The 22,930-nt window shown below is 35.4% G+C and overlaps 1 protein-coding gene across 13 annotated transcripts in view; it reads left to right on the top strand.

The window, feature by feature from the left end:
• DOCK9 (dedicator of cytokinesis 9) overlaps window positions 1-22,930 on the top strand; it is a 128,813-nt gene that overhangs the window by 71,208 nt on the left and 34,675 nt on the right. For all 13 annotated transcript variants that reach the window (XM_056328226.1, XM_056328221.1, XM_056328229.1 and 10 more), the window contains exons 24-35: window positions 3,198-3,313; window positions 3,448-3,517; window positions 3,655-3,780; window positions 3,910-3,981; window positions 9,652-9,798; window positions 10,477-10,560; window positions 11,205-11,316; window positions 15,133-15,311; window positions 16,071-16,187; window positions 17,512-17,632; window positions 18,478-18,611; window positions 21,783-21,897. In XM_056328226.1, coding sequence (XP_056184201.1) covers window positions 3,198-3,313; window positions 3,448-3,517; window positions 3,655-3,780; window positions 3,910-3,981; window positions 9,652-9,798; window positions 10,477-10,560; window positions 11,205-11,316; window positions 15,133-15,311; window positions 16,071-16,187; window positions 17,512-17,632; window positions 18,478-18,611; window positions 21,783-21,897 — 1,393 coding nt within the window. The remainder of the gene's footprint in view (window positions 1-3,197; window positions 3,314-3,447; window positions 3,518-3,654; window positions 3,781-3,909; window positions 3,982-9,651; window positions 9,799-10,476; window positions 10,561-11,204; window positions 11,317-15,132; window positions 15,312-16,070; window positions 16,188-17,511; window positions 17,633-18,477; window positions 18,612-21,782; window positions 21,898-22,930) is intronic.

The following is a 22,930-nucleotide window of genomic DNA, read 5'->3' as shown; positions in this document are numbered from 1 at the left end:
TCAGCTTTGCCGTCTTGTCCTCTGGTAGTAGTTTTGAGATCAGTTCGGACACTGAAACTTTATAATTGGAATCTAGCCTCTTTTTTTTCTCTCTGCATAATAAGATGGTATGTTCTGAGTATCTGTCAGTGTGAATGAGAGGTCTTAGTCTGACCTGTGGCTCACCAAAGCTCTTTAAAATGGTCAGTATCATTTCCATTACTTTTTTTCAACGGATGTGAGTTCCCTGCTGCTTGAGGTGCCAGAGAAAATGGCAGAGGTTTTCTGGTATCAAGAAGAAAGGAAGGTTTGTTGCCCATGCTGGAACTCAGGGAATTGAATGTCTTTATTGATAAGTTCAGGTGAAAAAACAGAATTTTCTCTTTTTGATGCTGTAATATAGATCAGTTTGTCAAAGGAATAGTCAGATGTTAAATGAAAAGAACCATTATTACTAAAATCTCTGTATACATAACAAGTCTGAATCACTACAATTAAAAAATCAGTTTGCACACCATAGAAAGCCTCTTTACCAGGGTTCTGGCAGCAGTGACTGTTCATGTTATGAGGAATGGAACGACCTTGTACTTTGTGGGCAGTTGGTTGATTCTTACCTCAGGAGCTGAAGTTGTAAACAACCCTCAGTCAGTTTCTGACCTGTTTGATTCATCAGGATTCACAGTGCTTCAAGAGGTCCCACTGTTTCTTAAGTTTACCAGAGCTCTACTTGGATCTGATATAATCAAAATCTCTTCAAGGACTAGCATGGCAATTTGAGATTTATCTTGCTACCTGCTGACTGTCAAAAAAGACAGGCTGGATCAAAGGCTTGATTCTCTTCTTGGTACTTAAAACTCTTGTTAATCTGGTAGAACAAAGTGACTATCAGGTATTAAAGCGTCATTTTAGGGAAAGCTCAAAAAACCACTTTTTGGATCACTCCCAGATCACATGATTTACTTCCGTTGTATATAATCACATATACTGTAATCTGTTTGGGTAGTTTACTCCTTTGCTTAAATGATTTATTTATTGTTACATTAATTTTACATCAGCAAAATCTTTAGGTTCAGTGACAAGACCGTGTCTTGCCAAAATTCCTGGGGTAGAATAATGCAATTGCAGAACCTCATTACAGCTCTTGCTTGTTACTAAACACCAGAACACTCTCACTGTACAGTATGAAAGGTGGGAGTTGCTCTCTTCTCCCAGGTAACAAGTGACAGGACAAGAGGAAGTGGCCATAAGTTGCACCAGTGGAGGTTTAGAGTGGGTATTGGGAAAAAAATACTTCACTGAAAGGGTGGTCAAGCATTGGAACAGGCTGCCCAGAGAGGTGGTAGAATCACTGTCCCTGGAAGCATTCAGAAAACACATAGATATGGTGCTTAGAGGCATGGTTTAGTGGTGGGCTTGGCAGTCCTGGGTTAACAGTTGGACTTGATGATCTTGAAGGTCTATTCCAACCTAAATGATTCTATGATTCTGTGAACATGTTCCACACCACTAGATTAACACATCAGATTGACTTTATTGCTTCGCTTCATGTTAACAGAAAACTAATGCTATCTTCTGTGTCTACTACAAATTATGGCTATTCTCAATTCTGTTGGGCCGAATTCCTGTCTAGCTAGGCCTCACAGGGACCCAGATCCTTGTTACTTCTCCTGTGTATTGAGAGTTTGCCTTTTGTATGTCAGTTTGTACCTGCCTGGGCCAGACTTGGCCAGCCTGACTGCTAAATGTTCCTTAAAGATCAACATTCCAGTTCTCTGGTGGCAGTTTCCTGCAGCTAATGTCTATGCTGGAGTGGCAATAACATGTTTAAATACTTAAGATTTTCTCTTCTCCACGAAGTCGGTGTGCTACTGGCAGAGTAACTTGGGTTACCAAACCTGATAATGTTGTCCTGTTCTCTTTTTTTCTGTTCTTGCCCTCCCTAACAGGATTTTGTGTAAGCACCACCTGACACTTCTAATTAAAGGTTTTCTGAGACTTACCTGATTCGAGGTGTTTGTATGCTCTCCTTCATGTTTCATGAGCCCAAGCACCACTTAGCATCTCATAAGCTGAGGCATCTGCTTGCAGTTACCTCCGTTGCTGCCTGAGAGATCAAAGGGCACAGCTACTTCTGGTGTCTTTTGTCTGAGTGTAATTGAATACTCAAAGGCGTCAGAAGTTGTGTTATGAGTCCATTTCAGAGTCCTACTTAAAACATCACCTTTACCAAGAAATTTCTGCATCCTGGACAAAAGTGAGCTAAAGTACTATTTGCATGTTTACCCAATGCTCTGATATGCAAGGCTTATAGAAAAGATACTGTAGCATATAACTGCTGTTTCCAAGAAAAATCACAGATCATGTAGGAAGGAAGACTGTTTTGAGTTCTAAATAGTGTTGAATATGCATGCAGGCAAACATTCAAAGACAAGGCAGCTAGTTAACACTGAATCTAAATGTTTGCAATGTGTTGTCTGTATGCACGTTCACCACATTCAGTCTTTTTTTTTTTTTTTTTTTTTTTTTTTTTTTTTTTTTCCCCTCAAACTCCCTAGAACTCGAGGGAATTTTGTGGCATGAAACAATGTAGGATGAAATGCCATACACTGCCTTTTATGTCAGGGTGGTTATGACTATAATATCTTTTGTTTGTGATGGAATGCAAAGGCATATCATGAAGAAGCTGAATGGTTAGTAATTCGCTGACTCCGATTTCCAGCATTAGGTAGTTAAGGATTTTAGTTCATTCTGTTTTTTAACGTATTAGTTTATTGTTTTGCAGTAACTAATATTGCATTTACCACAGGTAAGCAACCTGTATGTTTTTGTGGAACTTGTGTTTGCTAAGTGTCTGCATTGGTGGATGAAATAACAAAGTATACCAGAGTGTCAGTGTCAGCTTGCTGTGGCGTACACAGATAGCCTTTGCATTGAAACATGACCTAGTATGCATTTCAAGGAAAGTATGAATAACTACTTTAAAATGCTTTTAATAAAACCTAATTTTTACCCCTAATTTACCTTAATGTAGAAAACATTTACCAAATATTTATGTTGGAAACTATTCTCAATTGCTTTCTATGCAGTATGTCAGGTAGTTAACACCAAATAGTGCAAGCAGTGTGTATTTTTGGAAAAAGACTTGCAGTAAGTTTTATCGGTTTAGAACTTGTGATTTAAATGCCATTGTTTCTCACAGTATTACTGCTTTCTTTTAGAGCCTTCATGCTATGGAAGGCCATGTGATGATAGCTTTCCTGCCAACTGTTCTAAACCAGTTGTTTAGAGTTCTCACCAGAGCAACTCAAGAGGAAGTTGCAGTCAACGTGACAAGGTAAAGAATTTGAAGTGCTTCATAGAGATTAGGTGATGACTGGGTTATCACGTAAATCTGTAACTGAGTAGCGTTTGTGTTATTGCAATCATAGCTTGCTTTGTAGGCTTACTTGGTTTCTGACTTCTGTTTAGAGTCATTATCCATATTGTTGCTCAGTGTCATGAAGAAGGCTTGGATAGCTACCTGAGATCTTATGTCAAGGTAGGTAAAAGTAAATTAAATGTGTTTTTTTTTATTTCTCTAAAAAAAGCATATTTAAATTCAGTTGTATCTGTTCAATTTTAATTGTTTCATATTATGTCATAGTTTCATGTTTTATTCTGATTTTCCTCCCCAAGTATGCTTATAAAGCTGAACCCTATGTTGCTTCTGAATATAAGACAGTACATGAAGAATTGACAAAGTCAATGACGACAATTTTAAAGCCATCTGCTGACTTTCTTACAAGCAACAAGCTACTTAAGGTATATGTTGAACTGTGCTTTTTACTTCATGTTCTTATCTGGTCATAACTGAAGAATAGGAGCTAAGTGTATTGAAATAGTTGTTGAATGCATGTGGCAATTTTACAAGATGTTTTCTTTTCTCTGCAGTATTCATGGTTTTTCTTTGATGTTCTGATAAAATCAATGGCTCAGCATTTGATAGAAAACTCTAAAGTGAAGGTATGTCAACTTCTGCAAAAAAAATATTCTAAAGAGAATTTGTATAGGCTCTTGTTTCTCCATTCACATATTTTTATTCCATATTAGAAGAAAGTTTTGTATATACATGGTTATGATTTCTATATAATAACTTTATTTGTAAGAAAGTGAGGGAAAGAGCCAAGCAGCAGGAGAAATCAGTTGAAATATTGGATGGAAAAAGCTACAGGGCTAGACTTAACATTATTATAAAAGGATAGAAACCCCTTAAAATCTATACAGTAGAGCAATTTGTGTAAATCATCAGACTCTCTAGTAAGATTTCTTAATACTTATGGCACAGTGAAGCTGGAAGCAATAGATAATACTGTGGACTTTAGTGTAAGTACTACCCCAAAATCTGTGGCTTTTTCCTGAGCAATACAGTAGCTGTGATATAAAATGACTAAGAACAGCAAATCATGCAGTTTACAGTCCTTCTGTATACAATAAGAAGTATCAATATTTAATTCTATGTTATTTCCTCTGTTGGAAGGAGAGTGCTAAAATTTTAGAAATAGGCATTTTTCTACAAGCTTGTCCTGTAAATGGTATTTTTCTTACATTGATGACAGCTTTTTAGTTTGTTTACTTCTGTATTAAAAAAAGTATTGAATGTAAAGTTTCAAGTATACAAAATAGTCCCAGCTGAGTAACGTACCAGGTTGTTCTGAAATCTTTGTCAGTATTTTCACTGTGTATTTAGAGCGTAACTGGAAGTCTGCAGTACACAGGGGAAAAAACAATTGCAGAATGATCAGCAAAAAAAGCTTTAGTGCTATACCTAATACTGTTCTGCTGTGGTATGATCAGCAAGTTTGAGTCCCTGTTCAATGGGTCTGGACTTTGTCTATTTCAATAGACTTAATCTTTAAAGAAGCTACTGATTCATTTTTCATTTAAGAAGCATGTGAACTCCATATGGTAATTGGTCAAACGATTTTTTTCATCATTGGATATTCTCTAAAAGTAATGTGTTTGATGTCCAAATCCTAGTATCCATCGCTTTTTCTTAGAATACTAATACAGAATGAAAATGTTTTTTTTTTTTCTGGTTTACTTTTAGTTACGAGAATTAAATCATATCACCAGACTGACTGTTATCTAGTAGTAGATAAAAAAATCTGCCTTCATACTGTATTCAACTGGATTCATTTTAGCACAAATTACTGATACATAATTTGCATTTGAAGAGGACCTCAAATTTTTGCTGGTAGCATCATGAGACACTAGCTGCTGTGTTGTGGTTTTATATAAGAAAAAAAGAGTTGTCTCAATTTAAAATATGAAGATGACTGTGATCTCCTTTCTGTTTCTAAAAAGAAAAGGTGAAATAATTTTGGTTTTAATAAAATCTCAGCTTTTAGTTGGAGCAGTGGTTCTGGAAATTCTGGGACCTTTATTGGCAGATTTTTTTAAAGGAGGTTAGATACTTGTCAGGGAAGACATTTTGCCAAAAACAACCTGATGCAGTCTGATGTATGGACATAAACGTTTACCTGCTATTTGTAGTCTGTTTAATCTAGAAATAGGCCTTTAGTTTAAGGGGATGGGGGGGAAATCGACTATTTACATGGTACTAGTACTACAGATTTAAGTACCTTCTGAAGCATGGAAAAAGGCAAGCTTTTATCACTAAATTCTTAAACTGTCTAGGGAAGTGTGACAGCTGTTCATTTAGGGGGTTTTAGAATGTGTGTATACAGGCAAAAGGTTTGCTGTCCATGTAGTCCAGTGCATCCTTTTGCATTTAAAATGTCAAACTTCTTACTCATTTTAACTTACCAGCTGTTTGAGAATTCCTCAAAATTTCTAGCAAAAAGACAACTTTTTCTACCACTAATCAATAGTAATACCGTTAATTCAAACTGAAGTAAGAAAAATATTTAGATAGACTTCTGCTCTTCACTTTTTTCTGTTTCATAGTATCTGTTCAAATAACTGGACCTTTAAACTTAAATTTCCATTATTGGTTTGATATTCCTTGAGGAAGGAGTTCATGCTTCACTCTGCGAATGGAGTATTTCTTATTCCACCCCACTATTTTGAGCTGCTTATAATCAGTGAAATTAATTGTATTCATTTAATTAATTCAGCTGAAATGGAAGTATAGTCTTAGAAAACACTACTTCTCATTTAAAGCTGAATTTTTCTAGAGACTTCTGGAATGGAATTAAAATTTTATAAAAAATTATATTGAAAAAACCTGAAAAAAATTTTGTTGGTTTCAGTACTTACCTGATAGTACTTTTTATTTTGCAGTATTCAGCTCTGAGAGAAGGATGCAGTTTTTCTAATTACAGAATGTGGTGCATCTGTCCAAGGCTTTCAAAACATAGTGTGTGTGTGAAACTTGGCATAGCTTGAGGAAGTTTTATATTGAAATTGCTAGGTGATACTCCAAAAAACAATGGCATGCTGGTTTTGCTTGGCTAAACAAAGTTTATATAATTTTTCCTGATCTTAACAAACTTACAGAAGTCCTCACAAGTTTGGAAACATCTTATTGCTTTAAAAAAAACTTAAGAGAAACCACTAACTTGCTGCCATGCAAACCCATTTCCTTAATTTAATTATAACTTCCTTACAACAGGGATTACATTTTTAAATTGAGATCAGATGGTGGATAAAATAAGTACAGTAGAATGTAATCTTTTTCTAAAGCAGGAATCTGTGTAAACAAACAAAAAAACCAAATGTAATTTACTTCTCAGAATGACTCTGCCAGTGTCCATGGTTTTGGTATCCTCTCCCTTATGATCTCTTGTACAGTATGGTATACTACCATTGATGAGCATTCACATTACTACTAGTTCTTCCTATCTTTTTATGTTTTCTTATTACCATTTTTTTCCTCCACAAGTGCTATACTGACTCATTTACTCAAAGCTAATGTGTCTTTACTGACCCGTGTAATCCTAATAATTATATTTGTAGAGCACCAGCGTGTACATCTGAGGAACAAATTCAATTTAACATGACTTTCATTTTAGGGAAAACAAAGTTGATAAAGGAATAGTGTGTCAGTTACACATGCCTGAGATAGATTTGATTACCTGGTGTTATGGTGTGAGTTGGAGCAGGCATAACCATTACTTTTATTTGGAAAAAGCTTTCTCTCTTTGATGTCTAAGTGACCTAAGTAACTGTGAGAGAAGGCACTGATTATTTTCTTTTTTTAGTAATAACAGCCAGTAGCTGAGATCTAATGGCTTCAGGTTTGGTGTACTTGAAATACTGAGCAGTTCCTCTTGTAATTTATGCTATGCTATAAATAACATGCTGTAAAAGCTGTGATCTTCTGAGATCAATTTCTAGGGTTTTTTTAAGCAAGGTTGGGGTTTTCAGTAAAATGCACCCGAAAGATGTAGACAGGAGCCAATTCAGTGTATGTTTATATTGCTGAAGATTGGTCTAGGAATTATGACCTTTCAGTGATGTTTTACATCAACTAGTTACATCAAATTTTGTCTGTTACATGGGGTTATATGATCATAAATTCTGAAAATGTCTTTTTAGGTAATCTTTCTATCATGCAAAATTATTTAGGTAAGCTCTGTTCATGCAGAGATTTTCTTAAGCAGCATTGAAACTACCAAAATGTTGCCACATTTTTTGTTAGGACCTACAGGTATAGAAGCATGCAGTAATTCTACCTGAAGAGGAAAAATATCCCCAAACCAAAAAAAAAAAAATCCCCATCCCCAAACCCCTAAGCTTGATACTGGAATGTACCTGTCTGGTTTCTATTGATACCCCATTCAATAGAGTGTTGCAGCATGTGAGGTATGCCTGTGTAGGAACACCACTCATTTCAGGTTCACATTTTGTTTAGTTTTAATAGCATCTGCAAAAGCAACCCTCAAATCTGAACTGTTCAGTTGTACAAAGGAAACAAATTATCTTGACGTGCACCTTTTAGATTCTGGTACTTTGCTGTGTGTCACCTTGAACTGCTGTTCTTTCTTATTCTTCCCCAGCAATAACATGAAGTAGGGTTCATAGCTTATAAACTACTGGAGTGACTTTTTATGACAGATATTTGTTGTTGTCTCCAAATTTCATGTTAAAAAAGACAGTTCTACTTTTAGAACTAACCTCATTGTCATCTTCCCTGTGACACGAAAGAAAAAGGAGCAGAACTCGCCTCTTGTCCAGGAATGAGGATACATGCAAACATCACTTCTTGATTTACAAGCCCATTAAATATCAAATAAATTGGGTTTTTTGTATTACTGGGTAAAGTAATAAATGAAATATGCGTTCAGATATTTCCTACTTATGAGATCTGATAAAAAGATGCATTTCTGGGTGCAGCAAAGTATTTCTATAGCAAGAATTTCGTAGTATTTTAAAAAATACTGTCCAGCAAAGACTGAGCTTACAAGAATATCACAGGACACTGACTGGCATACCCACAAACAGAACTTTTAATTTTTAATTGTTATTTCGTTAATGTGTGCTGTTGATATTTAGACAAGGATCTTTTTCAACCTTAATATCTATTTTTTAAAATATTTATTAAAAACAAAGCTAGAGTCTTTGGGCCACAGTTCAAACCCAAAGGGAGCAAAATTGTGTAATCACAGTTACATGTAGGGCCTTGACACAATGGTTTGATCTGCTTAGGAATTTTGCATTCCATGTAGTTCAAAAAACTATTTAGATAAAGTATTTGGAGCTCTTGGATGTTTTGATTTCAGTTTTCAGTTTGAAAAGACAAAATGACTATACAGTTGAACAGTTTTTGTTAATGTCAACTTTTTCAGCCTTCAACCACTTGTCATGAAGTCCCATCAGACAAAAGACAGAATCTTTATTAAAGATTGTAAGATTTATAGAAGTAAAAGAGACTCTCTAGTGCCAAAAAGCTGAAGAGAACTTACTGACCCATACTAGTCAGAATGTGCAAAATCATTGATAAAGGTAATGAGGATGGTGAGTGGAAAGGAGGAGGTTGTGAATGTACAGGAAATCTTTTAAGGTAATTGGCAACTACTACCTAAAAGCAAGGGAAAACAGTTCTGATTGTGGAAACTGAGAAACATGGGGAGTAAGATTCTGAAGTCTGGAAGAGCTGAGATTTGAAGTTGCTGACAAGCCAGAGAAAGAAAAGTATGGATGAGAACTCGGACAACAGCAAAAGGTAAAGGACTTATTAAAGAGATAGTTGCAGAACAGCAAAAACCGTCTTTTTAAGACGGTAAGGTGAGTCTGATAATGCAGTTACTATATGTGAACCAGCTGGTATCTGCTTTGGAAAGGAAGATAGGTAAAGGATTCTCTTTTACCCCTAGCTTCTGTCATCAAGTTTATTGTAGTATAGAAAAGTAGTTATGCATTACACTTATGAACTTTCATACCTGTGTGTTTTGTCATCAGATTGCCTTGCTTGAATGTTAATAACAGATGCTAGCACATGTTGTTATAATTTCTTTTAACCAAATGCTTTTCACCCTTCAGTGTAGAAAGTTCAGGAAAATCTTGAATTTAAAGAAAATGTTGATTTTAAATGACAAATGAGAAAATTTGAAAACTATCTTTGTCTTTCCTCTCGCTGTCAGATTATTTGTATCTTCTCTGAAGTAAATTTTCTGATAACACTTCAGTGTTACAAATCATATTAAATATTTTATCTGAATTTGTTTCCAGCTGTTGCGAAACCAGAGATTTTCTGCTTCCTTTCATCATGCAGTTGAAACAGTTGTTAATATGCTAATGCCACACATCACTCAGAAGTACAGAGACAATCCAGAGGCTTCAAAAAATGCAAACCATAGCCTTGCTGCCTTTATAAAAGTAGGTACACAAGCGACTTGGGCTCAATATTTTAATAATGCTGCTTCTCGTGGATTTTAAAGAATATTAAAGCCAACTCACATAAAACTGGATATGCATAATGTTTTTTAAATATAATTTTATGTCCAAGTGAAAATGCATTGATGTATAATTTGCATCTTTTGTAATCAAGAAGCCATCTGTTCAAAAGTGATATTTTTTAAAATGAATTTATATTTCATCCAAAATCTATTTTGATTTTTCTTTTTTCTTTACAAATATAATCTAAGCTACCTTCTAATCCTACAAAAGCTTCATACAATGAGTAGTGTTTTATTTGCCTGCATTTTATGTAAACAGACTTTCAGTGTCTTTCCTTTTTCAGTCAGTAAGATCCAGTAGGGAGAAGAAAAGATGAGAAATAGTGATAGGTAAAGCTGCTAGCGGCATGCCATTTTTATTTCTGTAAAGGCAGAGTTCTTCAACTGCTTTTTATTTGCAATTTGTTTACATTCTACAGTCTAAGGGGAAAATTTGGTATTTGTATGTGTATACATACATTTAATTTGCTTGTTTTATTGTGTTTTACATTCAAACTGAAATACTATGTCTGGAAAATAAACTTACTAAATATAGAAATAAAACTACTGAGCGCTGTGACTAAATCAATTCTATCTTGTTTTTGCGTGTTTTCCCCAGAGATGTTTTACTTTTATGGATAGAGGCTTTGTTTTCAAGCAAATCAATAACTACATCAGCGGCTTTGCCCCAGGAGATCCAAAGGTACTCAGTATTTTTAAACAAACTATTTTTAGGAGTTGCATCTTCTTGATGCGTGTGGATAGAATCCTGCATTAAGTGTTCAGACTTCTTCGCAGTTACGTTAGAAGTCACTGTGCTGTGGCTAGAGCATTTGTGGTGGTGGCTTTGTTGGGTTTTTTTCATCTAATCTTTTTCATATTTTGATTCCCATCTTCACATTCAACTTTACCATGCTAGAGCTTCTGTATTGTGAAAGTGGTAGGGGTGGGGGAGCAACCGTAAGCAGAAATTTTAAGCATGAATGTGAGAGAGGCTGAAGTTGGAATTGGTATCTGATAAATTTCTGTATGTTTACTATAGTGGTGAAAACATGTACCAGATATCCAAAGAATTTCTTTTGTGGGTCTAAACTTTTCTTACATAAGTACATAATATGTTAGTAAACTCAAATAACTTTGGACAATGGGAACGGTAAATAAAACTATATCCAGTTGACAAGTATTAATTATGCTGGAATTACCGTATACTGGCATATGGAACTTTGACAGGTCTATATCCCTCATACTGCAAGACTGAGAGAAATCACCCTTTTGTCTTAGAAAGCTGTTTTTAATGTGTTATTCAGATCACTGCATGGTTATTTAATTTATACTTTTACTTTGCAGACTCTTTTTGAATTCAAATTTGAATTTCTCCGTGTAGTCTGTAATCATGAGCACTACATACCTTTGAATCTACCAATGCCATTTGGAAAAGGCAGAGTGCAGAGATACCAAGGTAAGTTCTTCCAAAGAAGAATATGTTCTATTTCTTAGATGTCACCTTTTTATTATTAGACGTGTAGACTGTGTAACTTCAGGTCCATGAGATGTTGGAAACCTCAAAATTATTAAATGAAAGCCTGAAGTGGTAATCCTTTCATTTAATCTTAAAGGAATAGTTTAGGTAGCAGAGTAATCTATCCAAAGTCATTGAAACATATGGTAAACTACATCCTCAACTCTGCCTCCCTTTCCTGCTATGATTATTAAGTTTGGGTTTTTTTCATGAGTTAGCTTTTAATTCGCTAGCTACAGAAGCCTGCAACACTCCTGTAGACAGATGTGCAGTGTGAGGCTTGGTGTACTTTTTACTTTTTTCATATGCCCATTCAGGTTAAAAGGGACTTACTTAGGTCTGTAGTCCAGGCTTCTGCTCAGGTCACATCAGGCGTTCCCTCATCCAGATGGAACAAGCTCAGTTCCCTCAGTTTCTTCTGATAGGGTACATGCTCCAGCCCTCTAACTACCTTGGTGGTCTTTCACTGTACTCACTCAAGTTAGGATCCTTTTTGTACTAGAAGACCCAAATACTACACACAGTATTACAGATATGTCTAACAAATGCCAAGCAAAGGGAAATAAACACTTCTGGCTATGATCCTGTTGATACAGCCCAGTATGCTATTAGCCTTCAATGTTGTCAGGGTGTCATGCTAACTCCTGTTGAAGCTACTGTCCACCTGGACCCATAGGTGTGTTTCAGCAGAGCTGCTCCTAAGCTAGTCATTCCACAGCTGATACCATTGCAGGAAGTTTGCCCATCCCAGGTGCAGAATTTTGCATTTGTCTTTGTTGAATTCATTGCACTTCTGTTGACCCATCCCTGTAGAACCTAGATTCTTCTGAAATGCAGTGCTGCTCTTGAGGGTGTGGACTGTACCCTGTCCGCAAACTTGATGAGGGTGCACTCCATCTCCTCTTTCAGGTCATTGATGAAGCAGCATTAAGTAGGATAGACCTTGGGAAACTCCTCCTGTAGCTGGTCTGCAGGCACGGTACAGGCCATGAAACACCAACTTTTGAGCCCAATGATCCATCTAGTTCTTTTGCACATTTAGGTATCTATTGACCTAGACTGTAATGTCCCACTTTGGATACAATGACCATGTGGACATCTGCTATTCTCCCCTTATCCACAGATCTAGTGAGTTGATTGTAAAAGCCAAGCTAGTCAAGTATGGTTTACCCTGGGTAAATCTATCCTGCCCATTCCCACTCTTCTCCTTCACTTGTTGAAAAATGGCTTCCAAGAGGACTTGCTCTATGACTCTCCCAAGGACCAAAGTGAGGTCTGTGGTTCCCTGAGTTATCTTGCCCTTTTTTGCAGATGTGCGCAATGTCTACCTTCAGGCATTGTGAGGTCCCAGTTATGGGAGGCCCCTAATCACCATGGCATGGCTTAAAGGTGATAGTGAGTGGTCTTCAATGACATCACCTAACTTTCTCAGCATCTCATCCGGTGCTGTGGATTTGCATGACTGGAGGTGTCTCAGGAGATCCCTGATCTGGTCCTAGTCCACTGCTGGTAATTCTCTTTGTCACAGTCTCTAGACTCTTAAGGCCTGGAAACCATGGCAGTGAAGGATAAGGTAACAAAGGCATGGAGTATTACAGCCTTACCCAAGTCCACTGTCTCTAAATCACAGTCCCTATTCAGCAAATATCCCTTGTTTTCTTTGTTTAGACCTTTAATGCTGATGTGGTAGAAGCTGTTCCTGTAGCCATTGATGTCCATTACCAGTTGCAGCTGTAGCTGATTTTTGGCTTTCCTGGTGCTGTCCCTGTGTACTTGATTGGTGCTTCTGTATTCCTCTTTTTGTAGCTTGTTCTTGCTTCTACCTCATGTGCATAATTTTTTTTTTTGACACTGGAGCTCAGTCATGAATGTCCTGTTCCACCCACCTGGAATCCTGGTACATCTAGCCTTGTGCTAAAACAAATAGTATGTTAGCTATTGCATTTGTGGCTGTAAAGATATTACTAATTTCTTCCAGGCATTGAACTATAGCAGGCATCAATAAGCAGAGGTGAGGAAGGTGCTTTTATAAGCAATAAGAAAACCTGCCTAACATATTTTTGTAGATAAGGTTATTTTTTTTCTTAAATATTTATTCAGTAGACTCTGCTGGCTTAGTAAATTTGAGTATAACTAACCAACACTTTCATCGAGGTGGCAGAACAAGATTTGGAACTAAGAGCTGGAGCTGCATAGAACTTGTTTCTGTCTTTGGCTTTTTCAGCCTTCAGGAGCATCTTGGATAACAACATTGCATAAATATTTCCATAGAAAAAGACTGTGAGTTGTTGGTTTAGGGGATCCTAAAAGCAAAACTAGAGAAAATACTGTTTCTGCTTACACAGTAAAGAACCATGTAAAATGCTGCTCCCTGCTGAACTAGGAGTTCAGCCAGGAAAGAAAACTTTATCGGAAGTGTTTCTGACTCTGTTTTGCTGTCTCAAGCAAAAGAGACCTCGTGTGATGCAGCTGGCTCTTAAGTGAGTGGCAAGAATGCCTGTAGAATGTCTGTGCTTGTGCTGTCTTATGTATGTTTCTTTCTGACTTAATGGATTCCCTTACTGAAAGAGTTCTTTGAAAAATGAAAGTGCTTAGAAAGTAGCATCTGTATCCGATTACTGTATGGAACAATAACAGTGAATACGAGCAACTCTTGAACACCTGCTCATCTATAAGGTTAAACATATATGCATTCTAATAAATAAGGTCTTCAAACTAAAGTTTCTCTTAAGCTGTCATATATTCAGTACATAAATGAACTGGATTATTTTATTGCACAAAAATTACTTCTAAAGGGGGGAGCAGTCTGACTTTACTCTGTCAGATGTGCCTGGGTTTTGTGTGTGTATGTGTCTATATAATATTTATATGAGGCTTAGTATAGATTTACAGTTAGTTACTGCTAGGAATACTTTATGAAATAAATTTGCATGGCGGTGGTTTAAGAAGAAATTTCAAATGAAATGTTCTTTGACTTCAATTCTGTTGGAATTAACACCAATTATATAAATATTTCTTGAAAAGTCTTGTGTAATTGTAGCAGGAAATTGCCTACTGTATTACAATACTGGTTTAATTTCCATAGATCGATTTAAGTTATCTTGTTTAAATATTATTGTGTTCTGATATATTGAGAAGAAATGGCTTAATTTGGACGTATGTGTTGCAAATGCAGTCTGTTAATTACACTTACTACACACTGCAAATTTTTGGGATTATTTTCTTAGAGTATATCAGTTAACCAAGATCACAGTTGTTAGGAGGCTCTATAGTCTATATTCATAATAGATACAGGGGTAAGATAATGAAAAAGGAACTTAAAACTGCAGTACAAAAATCTAAAGCTTCTTAATCCATGTTTTGCTTGCAGTCCTTCATATTTGCTAACCTGGGACTGAACCACAGACTAACTATTAAACTCTGCCATATAACTAAGTTCCTGAAAGGTAGAATATGTGCAGCCTTTGTGCATTCTGTGTTTCCAGTACCTGTATATAGATCTAAAATTTGAATTTGGAGCTATGAGATGCTGGTCCAGGTAAATTGAATAGGAACACTTTTGAATATTGGACAGTATTTAATTATTTTTTTAAAATAATGTATTTTGATTTCTTCAGCTTCTATTGCTTGAATATACATCATAATTGTTTAATAAATGCATTGTTATGCAGTAAATTGAGCTAGGGATATACGAGTAACTATGATTATACATGATATATATAAATACATCATAGAACTTACGTACTTTACTTCCAGACCTTCACCTGGACTATTCATTAACGGACGAGTTCTGTAAAAATCACTTCTTAGTTGGACTGCTTCTCAGGGAGGTGGGCAATGCATTACAAGAGTTCAGAGATGTGCGGCAGATTGCTATTAGCGTGCTCAAGAATTTGATGATAAAGCATTCTTTTGATGATAGATATGCTTCCAGGGTAAGTATGTTGCTATACTAGTAGTACAAAATAATAGAGTAAGTGTGCACACATACAAGAAGTTTTTCTCTTTCACAAAAAACTTGTTAATTTGTAGCAATGCTATTCCTGTTCAGACTGTGATGAAAAAATGTATGAAAATTATACCAAAATCAATCTGAAAATCTCAGATTTTACAAAGTGAAAGCACAAAGCACCTTTTAACATAATTACATGTTTTTACGTTTCAGCACAGTATAATCTAACTGCTGTTCGTAAAGTAATCGGATTTTTACAAATGTTTTTAAATCTCTTATTTTCATTAAACATTAGCACTTAATATTTGGCTGCTATCCTGTCATCTATTATTTGTAAAATGAGTATACGCAAGCTACAAGTCATGGTAGTAAATTTTGAGTGATTTTTAATTTTGCTGACTTTTTTTTTTTTTTTTAACGTCAGATCTGCTGTGGAGAAGCCATAAAATTTTAATGGAAGATGTCGTTAATTTACAAGCCATCATCATATTAATTTAATTGGTTAAGTCTTAGCAAAAGTCACATTAATTTAGGGGGTTTTCTGCGTTTTATTAAAACAGTAAATAAAATTTACTGACCTGTGAATTAGAATGAAATATAGGGATGGTATGAATGTAGGCTCTGGCTTGACAAATATTTATTAAATATTCTTTTTTTGTAATTAAGGAGTGAATAGCTTAAAAAAATAATTGGTGATTTAAAATTAAATCTGTAATTTATTAATCATCTGTTTATACTCTAGAGCCATCAGGCAAGAATAGCCACTATGTATTTGCCACTCTTTGGACTGCTCATAGAAAATGTTCAGCGAATCAATGTTAAAGATGTGTCTCCGTTTCCCGTTAACCCTTCCAGCAATGTAAGTGACATTTCTATTTGATACTCTAAATTATCTTTATTGTAATTTATTGGTTTTGGCTGCAGTTTCTCTTACCAAGCTAAGTTATGTCTAACGTGGTAATTGGTTAGTTTGGTCCTACATACAGGTTACAGTGCCCTTACTGATCGTCGGAAGATTTTTGGAGAATGCTAGGCCACGCAGATTACCACAGCATTATTTTAATGCCATATGATTATACTGCCATTAACATCTTGCTTTTTCTGTATCTCCAGTGCATGCACCTATATTTCAGTACAAACTATAGACCACACAGGATTGAACACACTGCATCTTTTTAAGGGTTTGAAGAAGAGCAGTCAAACAAACTGAAGGAACAGTGTATTTGAAACTAAAATTAACCTGTTGTTTCTGCAATTTAATGGCCTTCCATTTATATCTATTGCTTAGTCTTGATGCAGTTTCTGTGAGAGGGGTTTTCATTAAATTCTGTCTGTTTTTTACTCAAAAGTTACACTTCTCTTTAGTCTGTCTGTCAGTTTGCATGAACATTTTGCCTCCATTCTTGTAGATCCTGGCACTGGGAGGCACTTGCACATGCTTCATTTTTATGCAGGAGGATTCTCCCCTGTCATCTAACACATAGAGAATTAGTTATGTTTGCTAAAATCCCAACAATTTCAGTAGTTACTGTCGTTGTTCAGCAGAAAAGATTGTATATTGGTAGTAGATTGCTGCTTCTTAAAAAATCTTATTTTTCAATTCAGTCCAACACTGAAATAAATGGAATAAATGGACCACCAAAAAAGAGATTAATTTTCTAGAAATTAAGGAAGAATTTTTAACCTTAAAGGAGTGTGATTTTGGAACAGCTGTAGTATAACAGGGCTACAGGAGAATGAATTCAAATGCAGTTTGTGAAGGTGTATATTGATATAGTTGCATACAGTTATTGAATCTAAGATTTAATTATTAATGTATTTTATTTTTGACCGTATCATGCTATGTTCCATTTGGTATTAAGAAAGAAATTCATGATAACCTTCCAACAAGAGAATATGTGTTTGGAATAGTAGTTTGAGTTCTTGGAAATATCTGGTTTATAGTGTTTATAATTGAATCTAGTATTCATTTTCTTTAATATTTCCTAAGATAATTTATATTTTAGGCTATTCCAAGCTTGTGCAAATACCTGAACATCTCATTCTGTGCTTTTGACCATATTTAATAGAAATTAAAATTTAAGAAAGAAATATACTTTATCATCTAGAGCTATATTTTTATATGTCATATTCACTAAGTCCATAATGTTGGAAAACAGTAATCACTTTTTCCTCTTTTCCAGAGTGCAAAGGATGATGCGCTTAATTTGCCAACTGCAAGTCAGCTAGTAACACCACAAAAATCAGGAAACACATTGGATAACAATCTTCCTAAAGATCTATTTGGTGTTATCTCTGGCATTGGTAAGCACTTAAAAAATAATAAAATAATTTTAAAAGGAGCCTGTTTCCTTTTTTCATTTGTTACGAGAATTTATTGTTCCGTGTCAAATTTTGGTTGCTTTCTGCATATATACGTGAATGTTACCGCTACTTTCATTAACAGAACCCTCATGCAATCGGCTCTTCATCATGAGTCATTGTTCACAGTCTACATGAAATCTTTCTTTTGGGATCTTTTTGATCTTGCTTTTCTTTTTGAATCTAAAGCTATTTCCTGGAGAAAGATGCTTTTCCCCCCCTCAAAGATGATAGTTCTTGTCTTGATGCAGAGGAATAGGAGACAAAACTAGCCTTAGTCACTTATAGCCAGAAAGCCATAATTTACCATTTTGTATATGATGTTGGAGACCACCTCTAAGTAGAGGTGCTGCTTGTGCACACATGTGGGCATCCTCCTGTCTGTCGCTTTAATGTGGTTTTCTGTTTGTTTTTTGTCTGGTGTAATTAGTTGTCAATTACTCAATTTAAAAAAAAAATAAAAAAAGAAAGATGAAAAATGGGGAAGGTGAGCTTCTTAAATATACATGCTTCTTCATGTAAGTGTGTATATGTATTGCTACATCTGTTTTTATGCATGTGTGTTTGTAGTTGTACAAAAGTCTGTGTGTATGTACATAAAGATATACTTTGCTGAACCTCTAGGATAAGTTTGTCTTCGTTGAAAGTAACTGAATGGAATTAGCTCTTTGCCTCCTTTAAAAAATATATACATATATGGTGGTTTTAGAAGTCTGACTAAACTATAGAGTGACTTTTTTCAGTGTATGTATTGTTGGAGACTTTTACATTGTTTTGGGTTTTTTTAGCTTCCCCCTACACCACATCAACTCCAAATATTAATAGCGTGAGGAATGCTGACTCAAGAGGCTCTCTTATAAGTACAGACTCGGGAAACAGTCTCCCAGAAAGACACAGTGACAAGAGCAATTCTCTTGACAAGGTAAAAAAACCAAAACCAAAATAAAAACCCCAACCTGTATTCCTAAAGTTTCATCTTAATTCTCATAGTGGTTAACTTCTCTAATCTCCATTGGGAATGGGCTTTCTAGAATAACTGTAGAGCCGTTATTTTATGCAAGTTTTTCTTTTGCATAGTAAGTATCATATGAACTCTTTTTGCATTGCATTTATTAAGCTGTTTTGCAGAAAATACAAACAGATTTTCAATGTAGAGATGTAAGCAAACAGTTGTTGTTTCCTTTGCTAGGAAAAGGCACTAGATGAAGTGGACTGAATTTTGCTTGAGAGAACTGAATTCTAGTTAGATCAGGTTCCTTGATTTTGTAGACACCTTCACTCCATCTTGTTCTGTACACGATATGCATAGCATTTTTTAAATACTGAAAAAACAGTTGCTCTGCTTTCTTTAGGTGATTTCTTTTATATTAGTTTGAATTTTCTAAATCATTTCACTTTTAAAGCTGTTACAAATTAGGAGCTCTGGCTGCAGTAGCTATGAGGTATTCAGTCATGTCTTTCTAGAGCTTGTGTTGATACTGATCACATTTCATTTTCTTAGATCTTGTTGTGCAAGTCACAACATGTTAACTTTTTCCCCTTGACTCTGACATGCCTTCGTGTGGCAGAGAGAGAAGCTTCTCAGAAGGCACTCTGCTCATGCTATGCGCCCTAATGGAGAAGAAGAAGAAAATTCTCACCCTGCAAAGAAAAACCGTGTTACTATGGATTTTTCACTTCTGACAATTCCAGCTTTGCCAGAGAAAATTTTGCATGCTGCTTTCTCTCTTCAGTTACAAGAAGTATTTGGTTTTTGTGCTTGGTATAGTTAAGCTTCTGAGTGAAGTGTGTGATCAGTAGTTTTGCCACTGCTTTGCAACAGTTGAATATCAAGCCAAATATGTGCAATGTAACCATGTAAAATATACCTTTAAATGACAAACCTGGAATAGTTCATGTACATGATTTAATTTAAGCATAACAATCCAATCAGCTTAAATATCAGCAGAATTTGACTCTGAGGGTCTTTAATATAAATAAACTTTTTAAAAAAATCTTCTTTGACGTTGACCAAGTAAATAAATATCTTGTACATACACTGTTGCTCAATGGCAGTGCTGTCATCTATTACTTAGCTGTCATGTTGTTAATTACTTATGTGTAGTGTTCTTACCAAGTAAAAGAGTTTTCAAAGGAATCGACATCCTTTGAAAATTCTGCTCTGGTCTGCCAATTTAGGTAATACAGGATTTGTTGAGCATGCTGTTAGTATTTTTCCCAATAATACTTAACCCTGGCTTCTTATTTGTTGCTTTGCAAACTTTCTTTCTAGTAGATCAGTTGTTCCATGCACGTTATCTTCAACTTTTTGCTCGTTGGTTGATACCATTATTGAAGAGCCATGTTTTCGTTCTAATAGAATAACCTGTAGAACTACACTTGTGGAATCAGAACTGGCTGAAAGTATATCAGTTTCTATTTTAATACATGCTTATTTATAGGTTATTGACATGATTTTGAAATAAAGTTTTGAGTAGCTATAATCCTAGTTTTATCCATGTACTTGTTCAGCTATTTTAGAGAAATAATACGTAGTGCTCTGGACAGTATCTGAAAGTCTAGGAAACTCATTCTTTTCCTGCTTTGCCAGCCATTAATTCCCTGCCCTATTTGTTTCCATAAAGCTGTATAGTAGAACCTCCTTGTTCACCAGAGATATTTCATAGTTTGTGAGGTCTTTACTCTGCAATAATCAGGCTTATATAGGTGTCCATTTTCTCCTAAATTACAGTAATTTGTGTCTAGTATTAATCATAGTTTCACATTCAGTTTCACTGTGCATCCATTCAGTGTCTAGTATGTGACAAGATCTACACAGATTGTTTTAGGACAGCAATTCTTCCCTTTTACATGGAATGTGTTAAAGCGCTTACCAGTCAATTGATGTGTATGCTGTGAGATGTTCCCTCATGGATTGGCATGTCTCCTGCTCTGTGAGGAGTGTTCCTGGAAGGGTTGCTCTGCCCTTGAGGTATTGGCACTTCTCTGTCTGCAGGATATCTTCCAACACTGGCATGTCCCCTTAAAAAGGTCACAGCATCAAGGTGATCCAGCTGTCTTGTAGAAACCAGAGTTGCACAGATCAATCATACTAGACTGTTGAACTTACAGAAAACTTATTAAATGTCCGGTTCCTTTTCCATTCACATAAGTGGCCTTATATTGGAAGTGAGAATTAGGCACAAAAAAGGGCATAATTTATTTTTTTAAAAGATATTTATGTAGTATATGTGTAAAAGCCTCAGACTGAGGATTTTGCAACATTTGATTGTGTGGAAATTATTCTTTTACAAGTAAGTCTTTGTACAAAGTTCGATGTATATATTCTCACAGTTTTATTTTTTTTCGTGATACACATTTTTGAAAAATCAGGTTTGGGTTTTTTTTTTTTTCTTTTTTGACAGATTTAAGTATTAGGAATTGCTGATTAACTTTCCACAAGTGTAGAATTTGCATAAACAAATGAAGCAGGGAGAAAGTTTTTTTTATGCTTGGGGGTGTGTGGATGTGGGGTGTGTTTGTTTGGTTTTCAGGGTTTGTTGGCTTTTGTTTGGGTTGGTTTTTTTTTTCTTTTGAGGCAAGGGCAAGTTACTTATCAGTAGTTAAACTTCCAAAATGCTTATTGCCATTCATGTATGTTTCCCTTGAGGTTCTCACATCTTTAAATGGAAAGAATTTTGTAGGTGCAGATCTGTCTATGGTTCAGAATAAAGTCTCTTCAAAAGCAAAGGAGCATGTATGTGTCACCTAATAGCAGCATTTATTTTTAAAGTATTTCATCTAAACAGAAGGGGCATGCCTGATTTCCACAATGTGGGTATCTATGTGTAATTAGGTGACTTTTCCTATTATTCCTCCCTCTGAGGGAAAAATTCATACAAAGAAGGAAATAAACAAAGGTAAAGAGGCTTAATTTGGTATACTTCATGTGTGTAGTGTGTGTTTTAGTGACCTGTCTCTACATGAAACATTTTTGTCTCTATTCTGGGATCCTTTTTCTGTTGCAGGAATTAATAAGGCAGTTTAAAACATTTTAGTTCATATCAGTTTCAGAACTCTTCAGCCAATATATGTCTGTCTGTCTTTTTTTCAGAACCAACAGAGCAGCACTTTAGGAAGTTCTATAGTTCGATATGACAAACTTGACCAAGCAGAGATCAAAAGTCTGCTCATGTGTTTCCTTCATATTTTAAGAAGTATGTCAGAAGGTAAGTAATTCCACATATTTTTCATAAATTCCAAGTAATGTGTTGGATTTATGCCCGTGATTTCAATACTTTCTCAAAATCAGCATAATATTTGAGGTATAGGTACCATGTTATGCTGTATGTTACAAATATGTGGGACTGGTCAAATTAAACTCTGACTGAAACCTTGTAAGCATTAAGGGATTATTCCTTCAAAGTACGAGGTTAATTAAAGGACTTGGTAAGAAAGCGAATATTTGTGTGTGATTTTGCAGTCCAGTTTGGAAAATAGAGGTGAATAATAGTTTATTGATCAGTAGCAGAGTCTTGGGCTAGTCCATTCCTCTTATTTTGCAGAACTTCCTGTATGATAGGGAAACAAATGGTTTGATCGCAATGTATATTTCTATTTCTGGAATGGGGACATTTAGTGCTTCTTCATTCTCCTGGGATGTTTGTGAGATGATCCACCAAATTTTTGAGAGAGTCGTTTTACCTAGGTGAAGGTTACAGAGGTATAGAAGCACTGCATGAATGACAAACCTTAATTTTTTACTAGGATCATACAGCTCTGAATCACTCCCCTATCCTTGATCAGTATTTAAGAAAGAAGGCAAATCCTTTTTGTAAAAACACTGAATTTTTCAGTTTGTGCTAAACATATATCAAAAGTAGTTAATTTATTTTCTGTGCCTGTTTTGGTTTTAATTTCTAAAAATCAAGTTTATGTACTACTTGAACTCTTAATTTATTATCCCAATTAATCACGAATGAGATTTTTCATGTAGTTATAATAATGTTGTTTTACATATTTTAATTAAAATTATAATAAAACTCTAATATCTTTTCACTATTTTACACTTTGAAATATGTAAAAATTAGTTAGAATTTCTAGGAAATTCCAGTTAAAATTGACATAAGCATGGTGGGGATTTGTTTGGTCTCAATTCTCCTGGAAAAGAACGAGTGTCAAACAAATTTTGCCACACATCTTTGTAATTTTGAGTTTGTAAGCTAATTTTGAAGTTTTTTTGGCAAGAGAGACCGGTCTTGG

Source organism: Falco biarmicus, chromosome 2 (genome assembly GCF_023638135.1).
Source record: "Falco biarmicus isolate bFalBia1 chromosome 2, bFalBia1.pri, whole genome shotgun sequence".
Lineage (NCBI taxonomy): Eukaryota > Metazoa > Chordata > Aves > Falconiformes > Falconidae > Falco > Falco biarmicus.
The sequence above is the reverse complement of the archived record's forward strand: the minus strand, read 5'-3'. Positions and strand labels throughout refer to the sequence as shown.